The sequence below is a fragment of the Abramis brama genome (assembly GCF_963993115.1).
Source record: "Abramis brama genome assembly, chromosome: 1".
Taxonomy (NCBI): Eukaryota; Metazoa; Chordata; class Actinopteri; order Cypriniformes; family Leuciscidae; genus Abramis; species Abramis brama.
Window position 1 is genome coordinate 35,112,751 of NC_139963.1, and position 26,139 is coordinate 35,138,889.

Here is a 26,139-nt window from a genome sequence, read left to right on the forward strand (position 1 = left end):
AGAATGATTTCTGAAAGATCATGTGACACTGAAGACTGTATGCTGAAAATTCAGCTTGGAATAAATTACATTTTTAAAATATATTCAGACAGAAAAGGTACTTACGAACTCTAATAATATTTCACAATATTACTGTTTTTACTGTATTTTGATCATATAAATGCAGCCTTGGTGAGCATAAGAGACTTCTTTTAAAAACAATCAATCAAAAAATAGTGTAAATACTAGTCAATATATTATAGTGTATACTAAGCAGTATCTGCTCATTTAAAAGTCAAAACTGAAATATAACCTATAACATTTTGACTAGAAATGTCCAAAATCATTTTAAAAACAATTTATATAGCACACAGAGTTGCTATTTTTAACGTAGACCCATACTATCATGCTAAAAAATAACAAAATATTAGATACACCCCTACTAAGATATTTCTGAATGTGGTTGGTTTGAATGAGGAGAAAAAAACTGAATTTAGCACTTCAAAGTAACACAGATGTTAATACCAGGTATAAACGGGGCCCATAAGCACCTTCATCGCTTGATACAGACATTAACGTTCCCACTTCTGCATATAGTCATTAAATACACACTCCTGAACACACACAAACACAAAGAGAGAGAGAGCTTGGCAGGGGAAACCCATCCTACCGCAGTGGCTGTTCCACAGGCTCAGCTAAGAAAGGAATGCAGAAATGTACAGAGAAAGACAGCAGAAAGTGAATATAATGAAAAAGATTCTTTAAAAACCAAAACTTAGAAGTGTAGAGCATTCAACATGCAGGAAAACAGAAACAGGTTTGACCTGCTGTCTATTACTGTCACATGTCCAAAAGACAGATGTGTCCATTCACATGCAGATGAAAGTATGTATCTAGTGTTAGTCATCTGAGGTGAAATATGACTGCTAGCCAATGGCAGTTAATCAGGAGACTACAGGTTAAGCTGTCTCACCTGACGCCTCCCCTAGCAGGCCTGTCCGGCCAATGTTAGAGAGGAGGTGATCTATGTTTGGGGCGGGCTGAACATCCTCCGTGTCCACAGGTGTCTGAGGGGCGACATTCAAATATTTAGTCAAAACACATGAAAAACTGTCACATTTTCTTTTCTTTAAATGCTTAGTTTAGTCATATACTGTAGATGACTTGATGATTCATAAATGATTTTTTTATGATTCTCAATAATAAAGAAAACAAACCTTTTCATCCTTTTCGTGTTCGTCAACGAAAAACCAGACATACTGCGTAGAGAGCAAGAAAATCATTGTTTAAAATAATTCAAATGGAGGCTATCTGTAAACTCAGAGGTGTGTTTTGTCAGCGGTGTGCCTCACATGCTGAATGAGTGTCTCGACAATTTTGTAGCGGTCAGGCATGTGGGTGACCATGTCTGTCATGTTGTCCTCTGAGGTCCGTACAAGAGTGGGGCCAAACACCAGCGCCAAATTACGTGGCTCCATCTGCACAAGTGCACCGTAAGACTCAACTACCATAAACAAGCACGCTACTGTATGCAGTTTAAATGAGCGGCTCCAATGCTTTTTTAATGTGAAATCTCTGAAGCATTACGAGATGAGAAAATAACAAGAAGAAAATACATATTTTAAGAGCAATCTGAACCTGACTTTTTTATTACTCACAAATTTGAACCCAATTTAAATCTGAATAAAAATGTGAAGATTAATAACTGTGGTGTTCAAATATGCATTGTAAGTCATGGTAAAACTGTTATTTAAAATACTGAAATATCTGAATAACAGAAAATCAAGCATTGCTCACCTTGTTCTTCTCAGAGTGGTCTGCCACAGTCTTTAGGTGTCCGATTAGAAATTTTAGAGTGTGGAAGTAATAATCTGGTAGATCACGGATCTGCAGGAAGAAATGGAAAAGCGCAAAAGAAAAACTAAATCAAGGAGAATACTAAATAAATGCTAAATGTTGCACATACACTACCATTCAAAAGTTTGAGGTAAGACTTTATTTGATTTTATTTAGAAAGGACAAATTAATTTGATCAAAAGTGACTGTAAAGACATTTATAATGATAAAAAACATTCATACTTCAAATAAATGCTGATCTTTTGAACTTTTTTAACATTGAAAGTTCAGCTTTGCCATCACAGGAATAAATTACGTATAAATATTATTAAAATATAAAGCAGTTATTAAAATATAGGTCTCTTAATGTTTCTTGAGCAGCAAATCATCATATTAGAATGATTTCTAACAGATTATGTGACACTGAAGACTGGAGTAATGATGCTGAAAATTCAGCTTTGTAATAATCACTGGAATAAATTATGGTTTAAGCTTGTATCAGAATGTGGTGTTTAAACAAATATGCTGAAAACACGTTCATACCAGTTTCTTCATTGTCCTTAACCTATCACTGGCACTCTCCATCCGATTGGCCTCAATAAAGTCATTGTATTTGTCTTCAATGGTATAGAGAGAAAGAGAAATATAGGAAGAAAGAAAATGTAACTACATGACATTTTATACACCTTTTAAAGGTTTCCAGTAATTGTATTGATTTAGGCACATAAAATCACAGTTAGCACGCTCATAATCTCACCATCAGTGAAGAGGGGTTCTGGGAGTTTACGGAAGAAGGACTTCAGCAGGCTGCTGACCACATTCAGGTCCTGCCATCTCTGTACAGGAGTAAAAAGTGAAAGTAGTTGTTGTTGAAGTTCTCAGTATATGAGGAAGCAACCGCTTAAACATGGGAAGTGAATATAACTAGTATGTTGCCTCTCAAAGAGCCAGAGGCAGTTTAACAATCATGGTGTCTCTGACCGAGATAAACATCTCACCTCCTCTGCGATGTTGATGTCTACACCTTTGTTGAGCTGGTCCTGTAGACAGGACACCACTGCATTGTTTCCCGGCACTCTGTAGATCCCTGTATACTCCAGACCCATTTCCTCCACCAGCCCGCAGCAGATCTCCACAATCTGGGGAATGAACTTCACAGACAAAAACACACACACATTAAAGCATACTAACATAAAGTAACCAGTAAGCATAAGAACTACATTCAGCACACTGCAAAAAGCACACACCTTGTTTTTGGCAGCAGGCTGGCAGTCCTCTAGACGGACCCCAAAGGCTTTAGGGCTTGCCTTCTTAGTCTTCTTCATGATATTTATGCCCCAAGGAGATTTAGGGGGGCTGCTCTCATCTTTGGCCTCGTGTTTTGGGGAACGTGGAGGTGCACTGTTGTCTTGCTTACTGAGCAGAAATGTCATTCGATGCACTCTGGGTGAGGAGTCTGGTTTATTACCCGTTGGACTAAAGGAGGGAACCAAGAGGAAGAGGATCATTTTGACTTTGGAATAGTAAAATGTAAAAAAAAGTGTTAAAAATGTGACAATGGTCTCCAATCTCACCTTTGCTTCCTGTAGTCATTAAGTTTCTTACTTATGAGAGCCTGCCGTGAGAAACCCAATTCCTACAGACAAACAGGACAAAGGAGCATTTCAATTTCATTGAAAAAATAAATAATTGTCTCATTCTAAACTCAACCATTGGTTGAGCTAATGTTGCCATGTTGGACTGTGCAAACCACAAAGCCACAGTGTGTTCACTCTTCAGGGAAATCAACCAACAAACAGTGTTGTTATCGGTAATGACAACTACAACAAAATGCAAATGAAAACTTTTTCATTTACTAAAATAAAACAACATAATTGGAAAGACTTCATGATTCTAAATAAATAAAATAAAATGAATGTATTATGACCATATTCACATTTATTAGCACACCTGGCAGTGAAAGCAAAGCCTGCTGACAGTGAACGGCAGTAAGAGAGGAAGCAGATCTCAAACACAAACACCGTGTCAACATGCATTAGTTCCTATACTGGCAATGACAACCTCAAAAACCAGTGTCATTCGTAAACAAATTTAATCTTGCCATTTCACTCTGTTTAAGCCCTCTATGTAACATCATTATCGTACTCTCACCTCATTGTCAGTCTTGCTGCTCTCACTGATGACTCTGATCCACTCCAGCATGTCCTCTCTGTCCTCCGCCTGTAGCAGGTATTCACAGAAGTCCTGCGTGGACAACCTCAGCGCGTGCTTGCGCTTCGTTTCGCTGTACGCTATGTCCACAAGGCAGCCCCGGATGCCGATTGGCTGCTCATCGTCGGCCCCGCCTCCCAGCGCCGCCCCTTTGAGAACTGCCTCTCGCTTGTCTTTGTAGAGGTACAGGGAATGGGACCGAAGCACGGAGAACACCCGCCTCCAAGGCCAGATGGCACTACCCACCTTCTGCAAGAGAGAGAGAAAAGACAAATCTCATCCATCAGATCATTTAACTATGTAACTAATTAGTCATTTAGCAGACACTTTTATCCCAAGCTACTTATAGCATGTCGAGTTTGAACCAAAAACCTTCTGGTTGCCAACCCACATCTTTATCTAAACCACTAATAACTGCTCTCCCGGATGATAAACTAACCCTAATCTCGCGGTCTCTTTCTCTTACCTTGCCCTTCTCAGTGTGGATCTGTTTGAAGTGGAGCCATCCTTCCCTCTTCACGTCACTGTAGCTGATGCTGCCCAGCTCCGAGGTAGAGTGTCGTTTAGAGCGAGCCTCTTCAGCAGCACCCAGACTGTCTAGAGACTAAACCATGACACAGGACAGAGATACACACAAATGTGACACTGACATGGAACTACAGTATACAAAGAACCAGAATACAGGAAGAGAACATTTAAAGCTGTAGACATTTTAAGTTTTGAAACAAAAAAGAGCCTTTTTTATTTTTTAATGCATGTCCTTAATCTTGTTGAGATTGATTAATCTGTGCATGCATGTTATTACAAAGAAATAATTTGTAATAATTAAAAATTCAATTTCCCTAGGGAAAAAAACCTACTTATTTACAGACATATCACTTAAATGACTATATATATAGAAGAAAGAAGAAACGTTGGTTTCACCAAAACTCACCCCTTCAGTGAAAAAGCTCTTGACTCTTTTTGGAAGCCTCCTGTTGAAAGAGCACAATGAGAGTGTGTTTAAAAGTAAAATTAAACAAAACAAAAAAACATCCTTACTGAGGTGTGAATAGTATTTAATGCCAAATTTACACTGTAAAGGTGGCACAGAAGCACTTGTGAAGTGTCTTTACACAGACTCTTTCATGCTGCTCTGAGGTGGCAGAAATGCATTTACACAGCTATTTTAATAATATACTTTTATACTAGGAGCTAAGGTGTGTCAGAGTAGACATAATTTAATCTGGCTTTTATGCAGCATTACATCTTTACACCGAATTTTGAGCAGACACAGAGCAGCCTTAAAACACCTGTGCAAAGCTGCCTTTAATATTTTATATAATACTAATAGTAAAGTCCCAAAACTTACGAGAAGACCCGCCCCTCTTCTCTATATGCGTTAAGCCCCTCATCACATGACTTGGAGCGTTCAGTGGTGATGGCCAGCAGGTAAGAAGAACGACGATTAGACTTGGCATCACCTGCTCATGGAGAGAGAGAGAAAGAGAGAGAGAGAGAGAGACATCCATTCATTACAAACAGTGAAAATGACAAAACGCTGCTATACAGGAGAAGAGAGAGAGTTGATGAAGGACAGTTAGTGTGGAGTTGGGTAGGACACAGGAAGTAATCAGATTAGGAGGTGGGAAGGAGGTGATCTTCAGCACAGTCTCAGTAAAGTGCGGTGGACTTTTGCAGTATGCAGTACGGCATGCACACATACATTTGACTTATTTGTGCAGTGTGACTACGCATGCAGTAGGGGGAGCTCTACGGCGATCGCATGCAGCTTCTGAATGTTTGCATAACATTTTTGTTGCCATGTTTTCATGTACAGTTCCAGGCATTGATTTGATAATTTAGTAGTAACAGTGTTTCTCTTTCTCTCTGGATCACTCACTGCTGCCGTGGGAGAAAAGGCGGTTGAGGGGAAAGGTGAAGGTTGGGGAGGCGGGGCTTGTGGCCACAGCAGGGGCGGAGTTTATACCGCCACTGGACACGACGGAGGAGGCGGGGACATGACGTGCCCGCAGATCTGCACTTGGACTGGTCGGCTCATCTGTGGGAGGAGTGGAATGGAGGAAAGGAGAGGAAAAGGGGAAGGAAGGAAAAAAGGAAAGACGGAAGACAAGAATAAAATAAAGTTATATTGGTAAAAGGAGAAAGATTGAAACAAGGCAAAACAAAAAAAAAACAAAAAAAAACAAAGGAAGGAAAGGTTAGAGGGGAAGCAAAATGGTGTTGCACAGTTAATTCAAATATATTCGGATATCACAATAGTCCAAAACACAAGAGAGACTTCCTCTCTAGAAATATAGATCATACAAAAGTATAAAACTGAATTTCCAAACACTCAATTTACTGCACAACCTAATGAGAGGTTTGATTTACACACTCATACGCAACATTAAACACATAATAATAAAGAGAGAAGAAGGTAAGGAGAAGCTATTGTACGTACTGTATCTGTGTGTACCCACTGGTCATGTGCTAAATTAAAAACATTAAAGTATGTGATACATGACAAAGCGAAAGGCGATGAGAGCTAAAATAAGAAAAAAGAGAAAGAATAAATAATCAAACAGCATTCTGTACCTGACTCGTAGCCCTCCATGAAATGAGCTTAGTGTGAAAATGAGATGTAAAAGTCCTCTTTGTATTAACACGTGGTTTCAGTTCTTGCTTAGTGCTTCAGTGTTGTATGTGGCTGATAGGAAGTGGTTGGTTGTTGCAGGTATGCTTTTATAACAAACTATTTAAGCTAACACATTAAGAGATACATCTTGTCAAAGTCTTTTTTTCCCCTCAAAATCACACATAACCATGTGTAAGATGAGTGGCACCTTAAATGAATTCTTTGAAAAACCCTCTGTTTTTTTTTCAAGGCATGTGCTTGCTGTGTCAGGTTTTTCTGGCCCTGCAGGGGCAACATGATCACTTCAAAAACACAATTTGGCAGAACATTTGTATGCCAGTGACTAAGGAGATTCTGTCAACCGGCAAACCACCAGCAACAACACCAATCCACACCATCAGGTGGCAGCAGCGCACAAGCACCACTGAACAACAGGGTTTCTAAGCAAGAAGTCAAGGTTTGGTTGGATAGCATGGTCCTATTAGCACCTGCGCACAAGTAATTTGATCAGATTTTGGCCACAGGACTAGATCAAATCTTCAAAATGGGCTGTTTAACCCTCTGGGAAAAAGGAAAAATAAAAGGATTCTGAAATGAATCATGCAATCCAGTGTTGGTTTTGATCTGGAATAAGCCTTACAGGTGTTATATCAAAATGTGGATAATTGGATAGCTTTGATCCAAAAAGAAAAAAAGATTTTAGAAATTATCCTGATCCTTCTAAACAACAGGGCCCTGCAGGTAGATCTGGCTACACCATCTGAGCATCGTTCTTCATCGACAATCATTCAATTGTAGTAAAAGTAAAGGTGTTCTTGTGGTGTCATCGACCAATCAGTCTTATCATGATGTCATTTTCTTGCTTAATTAATCACATGACATTCAGCTCAGGTGACTAAATCAATAAAACCTGGTTGAGGGGGTTGAGATGAAACAGATTGCTTTCTCCAGGTATAATATAGACCTTCTTGTTTCTGAAAGCTGTCATAATAGTGTGACTGACTATCTTTATCTCATGTCATCCCTCTCTTTTGACTCCGTATGAATCCACTCCTTTCCTTCTTATTCATCACATTCATCAATTTATCACTTTAACATTGATTACATCATAAACACATCAAACGACCTGCAAAGAAATGCAATGAAATCTTAAATCAAGTGAATCCTTCTTTTAATTCTCTGAAGTTTTCTACTGTTTCTCTCTCTCACACTAGAAAGGGAGCAGGGGCGGAAACATTCCCAATCTAGGATGTGGAATCTGGACTGTGCTTGTTTTCCAGCCACTGGCAGAAATAGCTGCTCTGTGGGTTTAACAAAGGCCCTCATTACTGAAGCCTGAGTATGAGCACACGCACACACACACACCATAGAGTCTACTTCATGGACATACAGTACAACACTAGCACATACAGAATCCATCTGTACTGCTTCAACATCAGTCACATGCAACTGTCGTATTCTGAGGTTCAGATGAGATAACCTCCAACGGGCTCTCACTGGCCAAGATATGCATTCTATAGACAAAACCAAAGAGTGAAGAACACAAATACTAACATGGTGAGGTTTCCTTTTATAGTGTCACAAATCAAAATGAAACCAGGCCTGACAACACTGTAATCCGAGAGAAAGTGTGATGAGAAGGGATTTCTCCCAAAAAAATGTGTTGGGCTTTAAGGGAGACTGGTGAGTTAGCTTATAGCATAGCATGTCAGTGTGTGAATGGTTGGTGGAGTGAAGACTCCTCCCCTTTTTATTGGAGACACAATGACCACATTGAGGGCAGAAAGAGCTGAGTGTGTCGATTGTGTCCAGTAATATCTGAATGTGAGAGAGTGTGTATGTGTGTGTCCTTCACCCCTAACCCCAAAACCTCTGCTCCCTGCCACTCTTCCTTCTGCCATTCTCAGTTCATCACACAATTGTAAAAAGTACAAGTCTTATGCAACAAAGCAAAAGGTATACACTAGGTGAAACAACTACATTCACTCAAAAACAATTCAAACTTTCCTCATTCCTCTGAAAAAAATACTGGATACCTGAATGAACTGACCCTTCACTAAGCTTTGCCTGCCTCGGTTACTGTTGCTAACAGAGACAAGCTTAACAGAACCTCCAACAGGAATGAACTGGAGATTTCCATGAACAGAATAAGTTTTAGTAAAATGTGTTCATGAAGTGATACAAATTGATGGAGTATTATTCTTATGTGGGCTGGAATGAATAATATTACAAAGCCAATGTTTTTTCTTTAAAGAAAATAGTAAATTTAGCTGTGTTATTTTTATGCAATGTTAAATTAGCTATGCAATAACCAGGGTTATTATAGTTTACTAAAATCATGAAAAACACTTAAAAAGGTTAACTGAAATAACATCAAATAAAAATAAAACAAAAATAAAAAACATAAAGCTTATTTTATTCCAGCTACATTTCTAATTTTCATTTAATTTAACTTGACGAACAAAAAATAACAAAAACTCAAATTGAAATAAAAAATGAAAATCTATATTGACATATTTACAAAAAAACATATAATATATAAACCCATGAATTCAAAATTAATTTACAAGATTAATAAAAATGACAAAAATCTTCTTAATTTTAAAATAGGCGCTGAAAATGCAGACATGGCGTGAATAGGCTTTTAGTTTGTTGCATGTGCTGTAGATTCATATATAGATATGGCCATACACAATGAATATCATAAGTTTACAAACATCCAATTACACCAACACAATAACGTAGTTTCAGAACTATTCACCCCAAATCAATAAAGAGAAGGTCTAGTACAAACAACTCCACTGACATAGCAGGTAGAGCAAGACAGACTGTCCGTTGTGTTTTTATCAGTATGGTGTAACATGTCCCAGCTTGTGGGCATTTCTGTTAGTTTCAGTTTGGTTCTCTCTGTTTAAAAGTCTGTTATGCCTCTCTGCGTTCATCAATCTCTAAAACAGGACCTGGGACACGCCCCCTTGCTCCCATCATAAATATGTAGTTACATTCTTGCAATAATCCTAAATATACACAAACACAGTGTAAGGAAGATCATACAAACAAATGTAATCAAACTGAAGGCTCTAACTCTGTGCGAGGGGCATGTTGTGCTGTACAGGTGTGCATTAGCAGCAACGTGCTTCTCTTCTGTGCTAAAGGTGGGGCACTTTTATGCAAAGCAAAGTGGTTACAGGCTTAACCTTCATCAGGAATGAAAGCACTGCACTCACAACAGCTTATGCAATCAACAGACAACAGATCATAAAATATGTCCAGCAGTGAAATGACAGAACAATTAGAAAATCACTAAGAAATAGCCCTAAAATGAATTGGTTTTGTTCTAATGCTGCCATTACAACTTCTAATGCAATGTTAAAGGAAAGCAAATGACCAACTGAAAGCTTTTAAGGAAACTGCTAAATCAATAGCACTCCACTTGAATCCAGCTGTGCTATAAACATATAATTAGAGGAAACAGAGATTCATAGGCAACCATATATAACCGTGTAGCACATTTAACAGTAAGAGTTTTGGTGTCTACATGTCTATCACAGTTTGTTTTGAATATTTTGCATTCAACCAGCCATTTTGTTTCAGATTTCCTCTCGCACTATGGTTTAGTAATGAAGGCAAGCAGAGACAAGATCACTTTGAGCAACAGGCCAGATCGAACCTACAAACTACAGACACAGAAATCTGCTGTTTTCAAATAAAACTAATCATAATTACTGTAAAATGAACCCTAACTTATCACTTACCTTACCTTTAAAATAAAACTTGAGACATTATTTACTTTATTAGCCTTTTCCCCAATTGAGAGTGTCTCTTTAATTTGGTTTTGTAAGATTTAACTAACATCTGGGGATATCAAATCCTTAAGCTTCATAGTGTTCCCACCAAGGTTATGGGTTAATTTCCCAGAGTCAATTTGGATAGAAGCGTCTACCAAATGCATAGAACTGTAGAAACAGGATGGAATTAGGTGAGGCACTGGAAAAGTGGAAAAAGAAGAGGAAGAAAGAAAAATAGGACTAATTTAAATCCAGTAAGTCTGATTCAGCCACATACAACTAATATTGTCGGGCTGACTATGGGAGATTCCAGCCTTACCTAATGCATAGACATGCACATTGGTTCACCAGACATAGGAAATGAAGGGTAAGACCAGCGGGGTTGTGAGTTATTAAAACAAGTATAGTCATTCTCTAACATTCCCATCAGTCTATTTTAATGGTGTCTGGATAGTTAATCAGTTTCTTTATGACAACCAATAACAACCATGTGCAGGATAGAGTGAGCAAATGATGGGAAAAGATAAACCGAGAACCGGACGGAACAAGTTTGTATATGTGAAGGATTCTGCAGCAAAGACAAGAATATACAAGACGAAATGGAGAACATGACAGCAAAGAAGCCATTGAGCAGTAGGGACTTACCTATAAAAGGAATCGACGCGAGGGAGTCATCATCTATGGATAGTGGTGGCAGGTTTCCATTCGTGCGACGATGAGAAATAGCACTTTCTGCTTTGGCAGGGGGCTCCGTAGGGTCAGAGGTAAAGAGTAGAGGGTCACTGGAGTCAAGTGCTATGGCGTAATGTGGATGTCGATGGGTGTTCGCACCCCTGCGGCCAGTGGGTGGTTTCTGCCTCAGAACTACTTCCTGTGTCTGGGCTTCACCTGTTGGTTCCCCTGCCCCTCTGTCATGATTAGTGGGTCGGTAAGTTCTGTCTTGTCCTTCAGGGGGGGTGGGAATAGCAGTTGTAGAGGAGGTGGTTGGTGGGGCTGGGGAAGAAGCGGCCGAGGGTGGAAGTCCCTCTGGGGGACTGGTTTTGGGTGTAGGAGTCCAGAGGCGTGGACCTGTATAAGAGGGGTCTCTAAATGACTGGGCCTGCTGCAGGATACGGCCAGTCTTGCGGTTGAAAGAGGGGCTGTAGCTACGGTAGCCAATCGGCTCCTCATCTAGACTCTGGCAAGAAGGCAAGCGTCTTGCCTGTGGAGCTGCCTGCTGAGGTTGTGGAGTCTGAGATGAGTATTGGTGTGCTGCATGTGTGAGGTTTTGATGCTGAGGTGTGTGTTGATGGTGTTGGGGTGTGTGGTGTTGTGTTTGGTGGGGCTGTTTTTGTTGGTGTGACTCTGCGTGTTGGCCACAATGCCTACCACGTCTCGGATATCCTTCAGTTCTGTTTGGGGGCTGCTGGACCCAAGTGGATTTTTCAACTCGTGGCGAGAGAATCCCCACAGCTCTGTCGAGAGTTTCCAGTGAACGTCCCGTGTGTCCGTACCGGGTTGCTAGAAGGTTTTCGGAGGAATTGTGTCCATAGCCCACCGCAGATGGGTGCTGTCCATATGCATGCTCGCCATGCCAGTCTCCTTGGTTCCAGTAGGGATCAGCGTACGCTGCAGAGCTCTGCTGAAGCAGTAGCAATGTGTCTTGTGATGCACTGTGGGGAAAGCCTGCTTGCTGCGAACGCCTGGCCCTACCATGCTCACCCAGGCGGTCCTGTGAGAAACTCCTATGGCGTGGGAGCATGGAGCGAGAACTAGATCGCTCCCGTTCTCGCTCGCGGCCTGGTACCTGGCTGTAGTACCAGTTGGAAAGGGCTTGTTGGGTATGTTCGCTGCGGCTGGATGAGGGTGTTGATGTTGGCTGAGAAGGGCTTCCCTTGCGGCCTCCAGTGTGCCCCATGGCAGTACCCACATTGTGGTTGGCAAAATGAGCATGATGCAATGGGCTCATAATTCCTCCTGAAGAGGAAGATGATGAGTGTGAACGTCCTCTCATTTGTCCGATTGCTTGTTGTCCCCTGTCAGTCATTCCATACTGGATCTCCTCAGTTCGGTGTGCAGGGCTACTGTGACTAATGCCTCCTGGCTCACAGTTCCTGCCCTCAGCTGCCCAGACAGCGTTGCTGGAAGTGACTGTCCGGTTGTCAAGGGGCGGAGAAGGACCAGAGGAAGAGCCGGGCCAGCGGCTCCAGTTGTCCAGCTGGTTTTGCCCCATGTATGAGGAAGCTGGGGCAGGGGAGGGGGAGTACCCCTCAGGAGGCTGGGATATTGTACGTGGGGGGTAGAGAACAGGGGGTGGTGGAGGAAGATTTTGGGCCTTTCCTGTATATGGATTGTTCCCTCTTAGGTAGGCATCATGGGAATATGCCTGAAAGAGAGAAATACAACTTATTTAATTCTAGAAGAACTTAAAGGGGTGGCTGAAGTTAATGAGAGTGAGAAAGTCCTCAAGGGGTATAGGTGAAAAGTTTGTAGACAAAAGGGGTCATAGAGATTACATTTCTATGACAATGAGACACCATCACGATATACTGATCATGCGATTGTGTCATAATAGAGTTTCAGTGTAATACTAGCTTATGCAACTTTTCAAACACTAACACAAACTAATCTAAAAACATTTAGGTGACAGGGATGACTGCTAATAATATAATGATTTTAATCATTAACTTCAATGATATGAAAATCATCAGGAAACAAAAAACTGAAATGTATATATTCATTGAGAGATTCATGTGAGATTCACCACACTGCAAAAAATCTTTTGTTTTCCAGTAAAAAAATAAAAAAATAAAAAATCAGTCAAATTAATTTTACATACAATTTTTGTTAAATGAAACTATGCACATTATGTATATAATTAATTTTTAAGGATTTTTTTTTTTTACATATTGAATTTTTCGGACCCCACTCTCTAAATTTTTATATTTAGATTTATGGTTAAAACAAATACAATAGAGAAAAAAATACTTTATTCATGCTACATGATTAAAAACAGGTAAAAATCACCTGCAAAATGAAATTTGTCTTGTTTTAAAAATGTTTAAGACGAAAATATTGATGAAAAAATATATATATTGCAGTATAATGTACAAGACATTGACTCCAAAACTCCAACAGATTTGTGTGACTGTAGAGAGGAAGTCAAGCTGACCAGAAGCACCAGCCTTCCATCAACACTAACCTCAAAACACACTGACACAAACTCAACATATGCAACATTAAGAATTTATTAACAAATCAGAGACATGGCTCGCTGACGAAAAGCTGTCTTGACTGCAGACAAGCAAATCGACTAACACAGCATAGTACATGCAGTGTGCTAATACATGCAAATACAACCAACACAGAGAGAATTGAAACTCACTAATCGAGAGAAACATTCCTTAAAGCTCAGATATGTAGAACGGCTCTCTTTTTCTTTATATTGTTCTCTTAACAGCTTGAATTTACCTCTTATGTCCTGATTTGTGCTTTCTCAAATTCATGTCTCGTTGTCACGTCTCTCTGTTATTCTCGGTATCTCTTTTTTCTTTCTGTCTATGGTGAGCCCTACCCAACCCAACGCTCTTGAACTCCCTCCTTTCTCTCTCCCTCTCTCATCGTCTCTCCACCCTGTGGGAGGGGCCACATATCTGATGATGTCATCTCTGGAATGTAGCTGATGCGGGGTAAGGAGGGGTGTGTAGAAGGACAGAGTGAAGGAGAGAAAGACATGGAGGGAAGAATAGTGGAGTAAGGAGGAGTGGGGTCTCTTGGGAGGCTATATGGGTAATTTGCCTGGCATGAGTGCCCTTGTACGGAGATTTATTGAAGTGTGTATAAAGCATGTATGTATGTCACACACATGTGTAAAGGTTTCCCTTTGCCTTTGGTGAGTTGCATGTCCAATCTTGTGGAACCGAAGAAAATATGCGAGTGGGAATGTTTGAGCGCTGTAAGAATGCATACATGTTTGTGAGTATGTGTATGTTTGTGTGTGTTAATCGTATGACCGTCTGCATGCTTACGACATGACTGATGTTTGAGTTCTTGCATGAAAGCGCTTCAGAGATACAGCTGAAGCAACCAACTGACTCACACATTGCTCTATAATGACTACTACAAGATATTCAAGTTGTTAAACCCGTGCTTTTGCATTTAAAAGTGTGGGAAATGTGAACACACCTTTGAGGTTGTGGGCTTACTATACTCTGGAAATAAAACTAGACCAAGAAGCTGCCTAAATTCTATACTCTAAAAATGCTAAATGTTCACATCACAAAATATTTTCTTAATCATTATTTTTACCTTGTTCTCCAGTAAAAAAATACAATTAAAAAATCCTTAAAACAAGATACATTTACTTAACCAAAGTGACAAAATACATATATTAAATAGATTAAGCATAAATTAAATAAAATTTTATGCTTAAAACAAGAAAAATAAAAATCTTAAAATGATTAAATTTATACAATTTAGTTATATAATATAATATAATATAATATAATACAATATAATATAATATATGCACTTCTTAAGACAGTTAGTGTGTGTATGAGTGGGTGGGCGTATGAGAAAAGGCAAAAATGCTCAAACGTACACTTACCAGCTGCAGCACATCATCGTCCTTTGGCATGATGGAGAGCTCCAGTACACTCTCACTGAAAAGACAAGGGAGCATGAGATTCAATAAGAATATATACAGTATGTAGTGTTTACAGTAGAAAACTTTTATAGTTTCCATTAATAGTTTTGGGTTGAGTTCAAAGCCACCCTTTACATTGGGGTCAGTTCGGTCCGATTATCAGTAATAACCTTTCTAAGTAACAGCATTTCTACAACATTGTTTAAATGGTTGAGTTTAGAGTTGAATGAACTACATAACTAAACATTTGCACATGAGTCTTGTTCATGTGTGAATTTGTGACATACTGCATGTTTTATGTAGCAGGATGACCTCAGGCAGTGTTTTAAACTCAACATTTCAACATTTCTAACCTTTCAGGCTAGTTCTGGATAGCTGTAGAAAACTTAATTTTCATTAGCTCACGCAACAAAGTGGAATGAACTTTTTATTTTATTTTTAATGGATTATTTGATGCTGTTTGACTTGAGGAGCTCACCTGTTCTGAATCAGTGCAATGACCTGCGAGTACGTTTTACCCAGCACACTCTCTCCATTCACTTTAACCAGCCTGTCTCCTGCAAATTCACACACAAAAACTTATCACACACTTATATGGCAAACATTTAAAGCAGGGTTTCCCAACTGATTTTTTGTCTAATGTGCACAGCCACCAATAAGGCTCAAGTACCCCTTACAAACCAGAAATGTGTTCCATTACACTGGATGTAATTTAGCAGAAACATTAATATTATTAAAGTAACTTAATACCAAAACAACCAGTACTACTCACACATTAGCAAATACGTAACTGTCCAAATGTTTAAGGTCAGTACGTTTTTATTTTTAAGAAATTAATATAATTTAGCAAAATATTTATTTTAAAATATTTTTATTTAAAACTTTTTATTTATCAAAGAATCCTGAGAAAATTTATCACTGTTTCTACAAAAATATTAAGCAGCACAATTGTTTTCAACATTTATAATAATAATAATAATAATAATAATGTTTCTTGAGCAGAAAATCATCATATTAGAGTGATTTCTGAAGGATCATGTGACACTGAAGACTGGAGTAATTCAGCTTTGATATCACAGGAATAAATACAACATTAAAGCTTAATAAAATAGAAGTTATCTTAAATTTACTCCTATTTGACAATATTACTGTTTTCACTGTATTTTTAGTTGAGCATAAAAGAGACTACTTTCAAAAACATTTTTAAAATATTCCCCAAACTTTTGAACAATATTGTACATTTTGCTGTTAGTGTCATCAACACAAAAGTATTTAATTACTACTTTTACTAATAAATTATACAAAAGTATAATTTATGAATCATTTTATAATTGGGCTTAGTGTTTTTAAAGTTTATTTTTCAAAAGCAAACTTTGCAACATTTTTTACATAGAGATAGTGTGCAGTTAGTATGTTTGAATAATAAAGATTAAGTAGACTCATTCCATGTGTTCACTGTTTTCCTTAGATGACGGGTGTGTTTTGGGTTCATGTCAGGGTTAGGTTATGCGATCAACTCAACCAGCGGCGGTCCGTCGGAGGAGTCAATAGAGGCTGAGCCTCCCATTACCAATCATATTAAAATACAATAATCAGAGGTAGAGCAAGATCTGTTGCATTCATTGCCTGTGTTGACATGGAAGATGTGCGCACGGGCTCCTCGGAAAACTCATTTTCTGCAGACTTGGATCACTCATGTAGTTCTACACGCCCCCATGCGTATTATCTGATTATGCGGTTAACTGCTCTTAGCTCCATGTAACAAATGTACCCATTCAGTTGAATTTACACCAAAATGATCACATAAAATAGCAAAAAATAAAAAAATTAAATAATAACCTGGACCTAGTGATAGGAAACATTATAATGTGTCTGAAATTAGTGAGGCTATATTAATCTATCAGAGATCATTTGTGTGTAGGAGAATAGATACTTGGAACAAATATGGTAAACACACTACACTCTTGCATGAAAGCAGGAAAAGAAAACAGTTTCTCGGTTTCTTTCTCAAGTTCAAATTTACTCTGTTCATAGACACTCTCGGTTTGTCTGAACACAGTGAGAGTAAAGTGGACCATTCATGTTTAGTCACAGGAAGCATGACCAAGTGTGTCATGCCATAGCGGCGCTTCAAAAATGTCTTAGTATAGTGACATAATAAGACACATTCCTGTGAATCTGTGACGGGCGCTAAAGAAGAATCAGATCATCATCGAGTTAAATGGGCAAGTCAAAACAAGAGATCACATGTGTGTGCACACGAGTGCACCGGGTGGGTATAATCAAAGCTAAAATCATTATGCACGCAAAGCCGTGTACACACACACGCACACCAAACACAATGTGCAAACTGTAGATTCAAAACTCTTCAGAACTGAAACCGTCAACGACAACTATAGTTATCTTGACTTTCCATTGAATTTCAGGGTAATGTGAGGTTTGCACCGCCTAGTTAACTTAGTGAAACTGAAAAACTCAAGGTCATCTCACTCCAACATGAATTTGGTCCAATCATCATATGTGATTTGTCTGTTCAGACCAATGTGTAAAAAAAAATAAAAAAACGCAGATGCAAATTCTTTCTCGGACAGTAGATGGTGCTTATAGAAAAGCAAAAATACTTTGGTTACACAGATACACAAAAAACTATGCAAATTCCTGTTTCCGACACTCGCTTGTCACAGAGAAGAAAGTTTTCAAGCGGCCATTCAGATTTTCGTACTGATTTTTGTATTTGCTATGATGTTTAAAAAACAACAACAAATACAAGAGTACAGAGACAAGAGAGCCGGATCTGGATTCTTCCTCTGCTATTCACTATCTCTTAATAAATAAGTCTGTTCATGAGGGCCACCAAGTCTTAGTTTTATGTAACGCCAGCGGCTCTGGGCATGTGAACAAAAATGTGAATCTGATTGGTTGGCCAGTTTTCTTTATAGTTTAGTTGAATCTTTTTGGTCTCTCTTATAGGAAAAGATCGTCTTGGGCAATCGAGAGAGCAGGACGACACACATACCATCAATTACAGTCCACCATACAGTTACACTCATATCCATTCAACACAAAACAAAACACTGGATAACATTTCCAAATGTCCAAATCATAGTAGATGGAAATTACAACCTCTCTTCATAATGTTTTTTTTTTTGTGTGTGTGTCAGACGTTTGTATCAGTCTGACTCTGAACAGACACATTAACAGCTATTCATTGAAATTAAAATGTTTACTGCACCGGATTTTCATACCAAACATTTGTGTGAACATTGGAGTGAACGGGCCATTAGTCTGATGTCATGTCGTTTCTATGAACATATAATTTCAGCTGCACACACACAGTTTTCTTCTCTCTTTTACCTGTACACAAGCCGGCCTGGTGGGCGGGGCCTTTCTCCCTCACATTCTTAACGAAGATGGTGTCCATGGGCTCCAGACAACTCCGATGAAGCCCTGCACGAAACACACAAACACAACCCTGTTCACAACCATAGACAAATACATAGCACATAGTAAATTCATAGTTTGTACAAAAACGATAGAAACTACAGTGGCTCTAAATACGACCCAGGAAAAATAATCTGGGATTCAAAATCTAATAAATCTAATGAAAATGAGCAAAGATTATGTACATTTTTTAAATAGTGATGACCATTATGATGTAAAATGAGTACAAAAATATTTCAGATTTTGACTATTTCTAGGTCACTAATTAAATAAGTAATTAATGAGACACTTTATGAAGACAGTTAGGTGCTCTTCCATTGAAGCTCAAGATGTTCTTTGGATCACCTCCAATTAGGGATATTTGTCTTTGACAAAAATATATTTTTTTATACTTACTTTTGTTAATTTAAATTCACAGTACTGTTGTTTTCTTTTCTTTTTTTAAAAAGAAATAAAACATGTAGCCTTATTTGAAAACTGAATAAAGATTAGGCAAAGAAAGGCAAAAAAAGAAATAGTTTCACTAGTGGACTTCACTGTACAGAGACACAAACACACACAGATGTTTAGATTGGCACTGAGGAATGTGTTTTGCTCATACTGATGCCAGTGTCTCATCATGATGAAATGATAAGATGAGGACAGACAGACAGTAACAGTCAACAAACAGGTTGAGGTAGTAATACTGAATTTATCTAGAAACTTTGAGGCTTTCATTTCACAAATCTGTGTGTGGACTGTGTGTAGATGCATGTGTGTGTGTGTGAGTGTGTGTGTGTGTTTTGTGCACCTCTATATGGGTAAGTAGTGCTGCACGATTAATCGTTAAATGATTGTGATCTAAAATTAAAACTCCGCCGTGATCTTATTCCTAAATGAAAATGATTCGGCTGTCTATTAAACCTTTGACAAGTACGATCACGGTGGAACATTCAAATTTTCCGCTGACCCGAGAGAGCAGTAACGTCACATACAGGTATGAAACAGCTTCACAAACAGTCTTTTCAACCACAGTATCATTATTTCTGTGTTACAATAATTTGAATTATTGCAGAAGTACTGGGGTAAAAGTTTATAGTTCGGTTATAAACAATGATGTCTATGGTAGCGATCAAAATAAAATAAATCACCTTGTAAAAGTAACTTGACGCTTCAAAATAAAGATTGTACCATAACGCCAAAAAGGGGCGAGAAATTACTGTTAATTTTTTTTATTTGTCATTAAATCGTTACTTCCAGAGATTAGTTTTCTGGATGTTGATTCATCCAGTAATGAAACAAGTGAAGTATTTATGAGTGAGTCATTCATTCAAACCTTTTTTTATTTATTTTTGTTTAAATAATTCCTTCAAATAAATCAACTCTTTCTCTGCCATGGACTGAATTTTCCATCGTTTATGAGACAACGCTTCGCGGCCATTGACTGAAGTTTCCGGCTTTCGTCATTTTCTGTGTTATGCAGTAGGTGGGCGCTATTACGCATCTTCTGAAAGAGTAGTGAATCTCCGGATCAAAACACAGGCAAAAAAAGGAGTAGAAACAAGCGATAAAAGCATTGCTTATGCACGTTGCTGTCTTAAAAAAAAAAAAAAAAAAAAGAAGCGATTTTCTAAGCTTTTTGTTCAAAATGTTGCTTTTTTTAAATGAAACCTACATTAAAGTGTTGATGAAACAAATTGCATGAAGCTAGAATAAAACTTTTTTTTTTTTAATCATAGGCTCTGATCTTTCTTTTAATATATTGCATGTTCAGATAATATACAACAAAATATTCTGGGCGCCATGAAAATGATCAAAAACTGGATATCTGGACATGCATTTAATTTGTCTGTTTTCTATTAAATCTGTTTCCATGTACAAGTACATTGGTATATAGCACTGCGATATGATATCTGTTTTGTTTGATATGGAAATTATTAAACATTTGATATGGTATATCTCATATCAGTTGTGCTAATTCCTGTAACCCTGCTTTAACCAGACTGATTTGAATGCAGATGGGCAACTTTAGTGTGCATGAATGGAAACTTGCTCTAGGGGGTGCAATGCAACAAAATTCACATTGACCATGTGACACTAAATTGCTCATGCCACAATTTAATCTCAGATCAATCACTGAGAGATGAGAGAAGATAATATATATGTAAGTGGAAGAAACAGAGAAAAATTTGAAAAGTGTTCATCAAGTGACGCCAAGTTTAGTCAACTCATAATTTTGAAGATGAGTGACAAATCATCTTCAAATTATAAGAAATTAGTTGAAATGACTGCAATTCACACAATGTTAATGAGACTTTTTAAAAACAATGAAATATAAAAGATAGACTCACCCTTTCCATTCCCATTCTCTTCATCCTAACAGGAAACAATAAGAGGAGAGTTAGATCATAGCAAAATAACTAGACAGCCTTAAACTTAAATGATTTAATAGTAATTTACAAAAGACACAATACTTAAGCGAGTTATTATCCTCTGTAATAAGTACTTAAAGTAATCATATCATAGAAATGATAGTGGAGTCTTGGAGTATTTAACAAAAAGTGTTCATCAAGCTTTTTAAAGTTTTAGTTTCACCCAAAATTTTTAATTCTGTCATTTTTTACTTATCCTTGTGTCACATTTTAAAAAACAATATGCCTTTCTTAGAAGGCAAAGGGAGACATTTTGAACAAATATGCTGGGGTTACTGACTCATTTCCATGCAATTACAATGACTGAGGATGAGAACTGAGTCTGCACATCTACATTATTTGTATATGGAGTCTAAATGAACCACAGTGATTTCAGCCCTGACTCTGTCTCAGCACTAGAGGTCAGCACTGGGACTATGGACCCCTCTAGCAGTGAATTTCCTGCTTTTAGCCACAAACATACATAAACACACCTTCTCAAGAAAAGCCGCAACCACATTATCTTTCCATCTGTGCTGGAAATGACATAGTATTCATAATATTTATTGTGCATCTTTATTTACAACAGACACAGTTTAGATAACACATGCACAACCTCCACAAAATAACCCGACTGCAAACCAGAGGCTCAAATCACACACACGTGCAACGCTGATCAGGCAGTTTAAAGTGGGCAGCCCAATGTTTAGTCTGCGCTGACTGGGCTCATTCCTAACAAACTCACACAATACTGAGGCTTTGCCGTGCCGGGAGAAAGACAGACAGGGGGGCAAACAGATGGGTTGGGAGTGACGGACAGTGACCACAACTTTAAGGTTTATAATCAGCATCCAACCCACAGATCAAAATGTAAGTCCACGTGTGCATTAACTAGAAGCTGATGTGGTGGTGACAGATGGAGAGAGTCACACAGTCATGTGACCATGTGGACACTGGGAACAGTGAAGAACAGAATGGACCAGAACACATTGTCCCAGCAGCCCTGGTACGGCCCAGCCCAGCTCAGAGTGTGTGTGGTACCAGTCAAACACAAAATAGGCCTTTTGACTAAGAAAAGCAAACAGCAGCTGCTCAGAGAAGAGATGACCAATCATAATGGGGCTTTGTTTCTCCATCATCATGTACACCCACACACACCATTCAAACATCTACAACCCGCTCTCAATAATATACACTACCGATCAAAAGTTTGGGATTGGTACGATTTTTTAAGGTCTCTTCTGCTCACCAAGGCTGCGTTTATTTCAGCAAAAATACAGTAAAAACAGTGAATATTGTGAAATATTACAATTTAAAATAACTGTTTTCTATTGTAATATATTTTAAAATGTAATTTATTCCTAGCCAAGTTGAATTTTCAGCATCATCACCCCACTCTTCAGTGTCACATGATCCTTTAGAATCCTGTTGCTTAATATTTTTGTGGAAACCTTGAAACATTTATTTTCCAGAAGTTCAAAAGAACAGCGTTTATTTGTAACTGAAATCTTTTGTAACATTATAAATGCCTTTACTGTCACTTTTGATCAATTTAATGCATGCTTGCTGAATGAAAGTATTAATCACCCCCCCCCCCCCCCCCCAAAAAAAAAATCTTACTGACCCCAAAATATTGAACGATAGTATATGCAATGTTTATAACATAAAACTGACAAAGACACTTTATGTCCACTGTATTTACAACATTTAATAAGACACATAGTAGTGCACCGTAAAACAGTAGAGCACCGTTTGTTTTGAGCAGTGATATTAAAACTAACTGGTTTTATTGAAGTTAAAAAAGTATTTTATATGACTGAATCAGGCTATATTAGGCTACATCAACAATGTAAATGGCTTTTGATAATTGAAAACAAAATAATTAAAAGTTAATAACTGCACATATCTACATTGACACTACATTATCTACATACAGCATGAAAAAGAAGTTCCAACAATCAAATGTCATGTGACCAAACATGATTACGCATTTCATAGCTTTCTTTGTATAAGCTGTCCCTTTTTTAAAGTTCATTAGCAGGTTACACCGTATCTCTCCCTGCTTCTTTGGTCTTTTTTTCTCTTTAGAAAAAGATGTTAAAGGAAAAATGATGCCAGTCTGGCTCTGAGGTCTCTGAGGTCAAGTCCAACCACTATTGCTAGCGAGGCTTAAACCCTTAAAAATAAAGTTCCTGTTAAAACAAAAGGGGGTTTAGATTCTGATGCCAAACATTTGTCTTTTTAAAGTTTCAAAATCTTAAGCCCCAATATTACAAATGGTTCTTCATAAGAAGGTTCTTTATAAGAACTTTATTTGATTTTAGGATAGAAGGCCTTCAAGGCTGAATGAGCACTACTTAACTACTCTTTGTAGTTGTAGAGACAGAGACAGTTTGTTGAGTTTTGTATCTTATTAGATGTCTTATTTCAATTGTTGAATGATTGATTAGTCAGGGCTCGATTTTGTGATAGTTGGCACTTGGCATCCTCACCTTGAAACTGGTGTGCAGGGCAGACTCTGGCGGGTAAACGATGAAGTGACGTAGCGTAAAACCAAAGCCCTGAGAGTTCTTTTGGAGCACCAGTGTACGTGGACCCTGCCAGGACATGCCCAACCCATCTGCCCCGCTCCTGACCACCGGCCGAGGGTTCTCACTGGATGAAGAGGTCCCATCTCTCCACCCCTTTGCCTGGAGGAAACACAGAGAGATATCTGAAATTAGACATTCGCCATTGATACGCGCAGCCCAAAACTACTATTCCACTGGGATTACATGTCACGTAGAACATTGTATCTAATGCAGAAGTAGTGCATGGCACTAGCAACGCCAAGGTCATAGGTTTGATTCCCAGGGAAAGCAAGAACTGATCAAATGTAAAAGTATACCTTGAGAGCAATGTAAGTCGTGTTGGATAAAAATGTCTGCCAAATTCATAAGTGTAAATGAAATGCATCTATGTTGATGAACACATCACATTTAATGAGATAATTGGTGAATACTCTTGGCAGATAATTGCAAGAAATAACACCCTGTTGTTCCAAATGACCATCCCAACAGTCAGTCTACTTGCGCCACCTGTGCAAACAAGACGTGGGTATGTGAGGAAAAGTAACTAAAAGGGGAGGGCAAGGGAAACATTTCACATTTGGGAACCATGATGAAATTTGTGTGACGTCAACATTCTCTGAGGAATTCTTAGAGGCCACTAACAGGAACATCTCTTATTAGATAGTAGGGATAAAGGCCAAGGATCTCTACAGAAATAAAATAAAATAATCCCCTGATTACTGGGACAAAATAGGTATTAGGTGGAGTATTATTTAAAAGGTGACATCATCATTCCCCTAATTTTGCAAGAAAATACCTCTTTTCTCTCCAACCTAAAATCAACCTCACCAGCCCTGTGGTTTTACTATAACAGGAAGTATCTGGTTAGGGCAGGAAGTTCCCCAAGGACGGTGCCAGTCGCCATATACATATAGCCTATATATAAACAGAAGGGGAATTTTTGTTGTCGTTGTTGCCAACTCACTTTATACAAAGCAGACATGTACTTCTCAAATCTCTGCTCTTCACCTCCCGTTACTCCTCACTTCTCTCTGCACTCAGCAGAAGTCCTAGTCTATAATCCAGCGGTCCTGACACCGACCGCAGGCTCACCCCCTCTCTGTTTCTCACTCTATTTCTGTCTCACACGCTGTTTTCATTTGGCTGGGCTTATGTCTGAACCTTCTCTCTTTCACTTGCATTCTTACCAACTTGCACGCATGAACACACACATACAGACAAATGGTAACGCTCCTTTTTAAACAGTCCCGCATATTGTGTGGAATGATGTAATGTTTTTATTTAATTGGCTTTTCCCTTATTAAAGGGATAGTTCACCCAAAAATGAGCATTCTCACCCTCATGTCTTCAAAAGCTGAATGAATGTACTTCCTCCGTGGAACAAAAAAGGAAATTAGGCAGAATGTTCAAACTGTACTTTTGCATACAATGAAAATGGCCATGTCATTTATCCACTTCACATTAATAAGAGCTGAGGTGTCGTATTAATGACTGAAAACAATCTAAACCATTTAATGAACAAACACAAGAGTTTACAAATATTTTAAATAAGATACATTTACTTGAGAAGCTAATTTGCATAGATATTGCAAAGATATTCAGAGCTTTTTACAGAGTTCATGCGCGCGTGGGCCTGCTCAATGGATTAGAGAAACAAATAAAAGTGAAAGACACAATAAGGCTGTGTAAGTGACAGAATGAATGTACGGGGCATGTGTGAATTCCATAAAATTTACCGTTAAGCCAGAACATGTTCAGACAGAGACGGAAAGGCTAGCTTTAGAAAGAGAAAGAGAGTCTCCAACAGGCTCCAACACGCAGGTTTCGACCACAGGGTTCCTCCCGGCACTGAGAATACCAAACCCTGTTATTACCCCCCCAAAAACACACAAGTGTACACACAAACACATGCACACATGTTGGTCCAGTAATGTCCAGCCATTTAAAGCATTAAACTTTTCCTCCACATTCTGTTTTTGTCATGTATGTTTCTTCATCACTAACTTTCTAATGGATTGGAAACGTGATTCTCTAGGGAAACCAAGTACTAAACTCAAACTAGTCATCTCTTTGACGTCAGAGAGACCTCCAATGTTCTCCAAGAACAAGAACAGGGATAGTTCACCCAAAAATGAAAATTAGCCCATGACTTACTCACCCTCAAGCCATCCTAGGTGTATATGACTTTCTTCTTTCAGACGAATACAATCAGAGTTATATAAAAAAATGCCCTGGCTCTTCCAAGCTTTATAATGCCAGTGAAGGGCCGGTTTCTGTTTTGAAGTCCATAAAAGTGCATCCATCCATCATAAAAGTGCGTCCATCCATGATAAAAGTAATCCACACGGCTAAAACTTTATAGACCAAAATAACTAGCTTCCGGCAGACAGCCGTACGCATCGATTTACGGCGAAAGAGTAACACTTTTATCATGGATGGATGCATTTTATGGACTTCAAAACATAAATGGCCATTCACTGGCATTATAAAGCTTGGAAGAGCCAGGACATTTTTTAATATAACTCCGATTGTATTATACTGAATGTCATATATACATAGGATGGCTTTAGGGTGAGTAAATTATGGGCTTATTTTCATTTTTGGGTGAACTATTCCTTTAAATCATCAAGCTTTTGAGAAGTTCACTGACATGTTGCAAGCCAGAAGATGTACAAAGATCCAA

At 38.4% G+C, this 26,139-nt stretch overlaps 1 protein-coding gene across 4 annotated transcripts in view; it reads right to left on the minus strand.

The window, feature by feature from the left end:
• Positions 1 to 26,139, minus strand: part of arhgap23a (Rho GTPase activating protein 23a) — a 61,517-nt gene that overhangs the window by 5,959 nt on the left and 29,419 nt on the right. The window contains exons 2-22 of one of the 4 annotated variants that reach the window (XM_084086340.1): positions 23,379 to 23,576; positions 20,827 to 20,851; positions 18,410 to 18,502; positions 15,534 to 15,612; positions 15,011 to 15,071; positions 11,077 to 12,796; positions 5,909 to 6,067; positions 5,378 to 5,489; positions 4,961 to 5,000; positions 4,493 to 4,630; positions 3,967 to 4,275; positions 3,390 to 3,451; positions 3,063 to 3,291; positions 2,814 to 2,966; positions 2,573 to 2,651; positions 2,359 to 2,432; positions 1,777 to 1,866; positions 1,332 to 1,457; positions 1,197 to 1,238; positions 953 to 1,046; positions 650 to 674 (exon numbers count right to left, since the gene is read on the minus strand). In XM_084086340.1, coding sequence (XP_083942466.1) covers positions 650 to 674; positions 953 to 1,046; positions 1,197 to 1,238; positions 1,332 to 1,457; positions 1,777 to 1,866; positions 2,359 to 2,432; positions 2,573 to 2,651; positions 2,814 to 2,966; positions 3,063 to 3,291; positions 3,390 to 3,451; positions 3,967 to 4,275; positions 4,493 to 4,630; positions 4,961 to 5,000; positions 5,378 to 5,489; positions 5,909 to 6,067; positions 11,077 to 12,796; positions 15,011 to 15,071; positions 15,534 to 15,612; positions 18,410 to 18,502; positions 20,827 to 20,851; positions 23,379 to 23,576 — 3,908 coding nt within the window. Of the gene's footprint in view, positions 1 to 649; positions 675 to 952; positions 1,047 to 1,196; positions 1,239 to 1,331; positions 1,458 to 1,776; positions 1,867 to 2,358; positions 2,433 to 2,572; positions 2,652 to 2,813; positions 2,967 to 3,062; positions 3,292 to 3,389; positions 3,452 to 3,966; positions 4,276 to 4,492; positions 4,631 to 4,960; positions 5,001 to 5,377; positions 5,490 to 5,908; positions 6,068 to 11,076; positions 12,797 to 13,881; positions 13,966 to 15,010; positions 15,072 to 15,533; positions 15,613 to 18,409; positions 18,503 to 20,826; positions 20,852 to 23,378; positions 23,577 to 26,139 lie in introns of those variants that run through there. The other 3 variants (XM_084086338.1, XM_084086337.1, XM_084086339.1) reach the window with 3 other exon arrangements.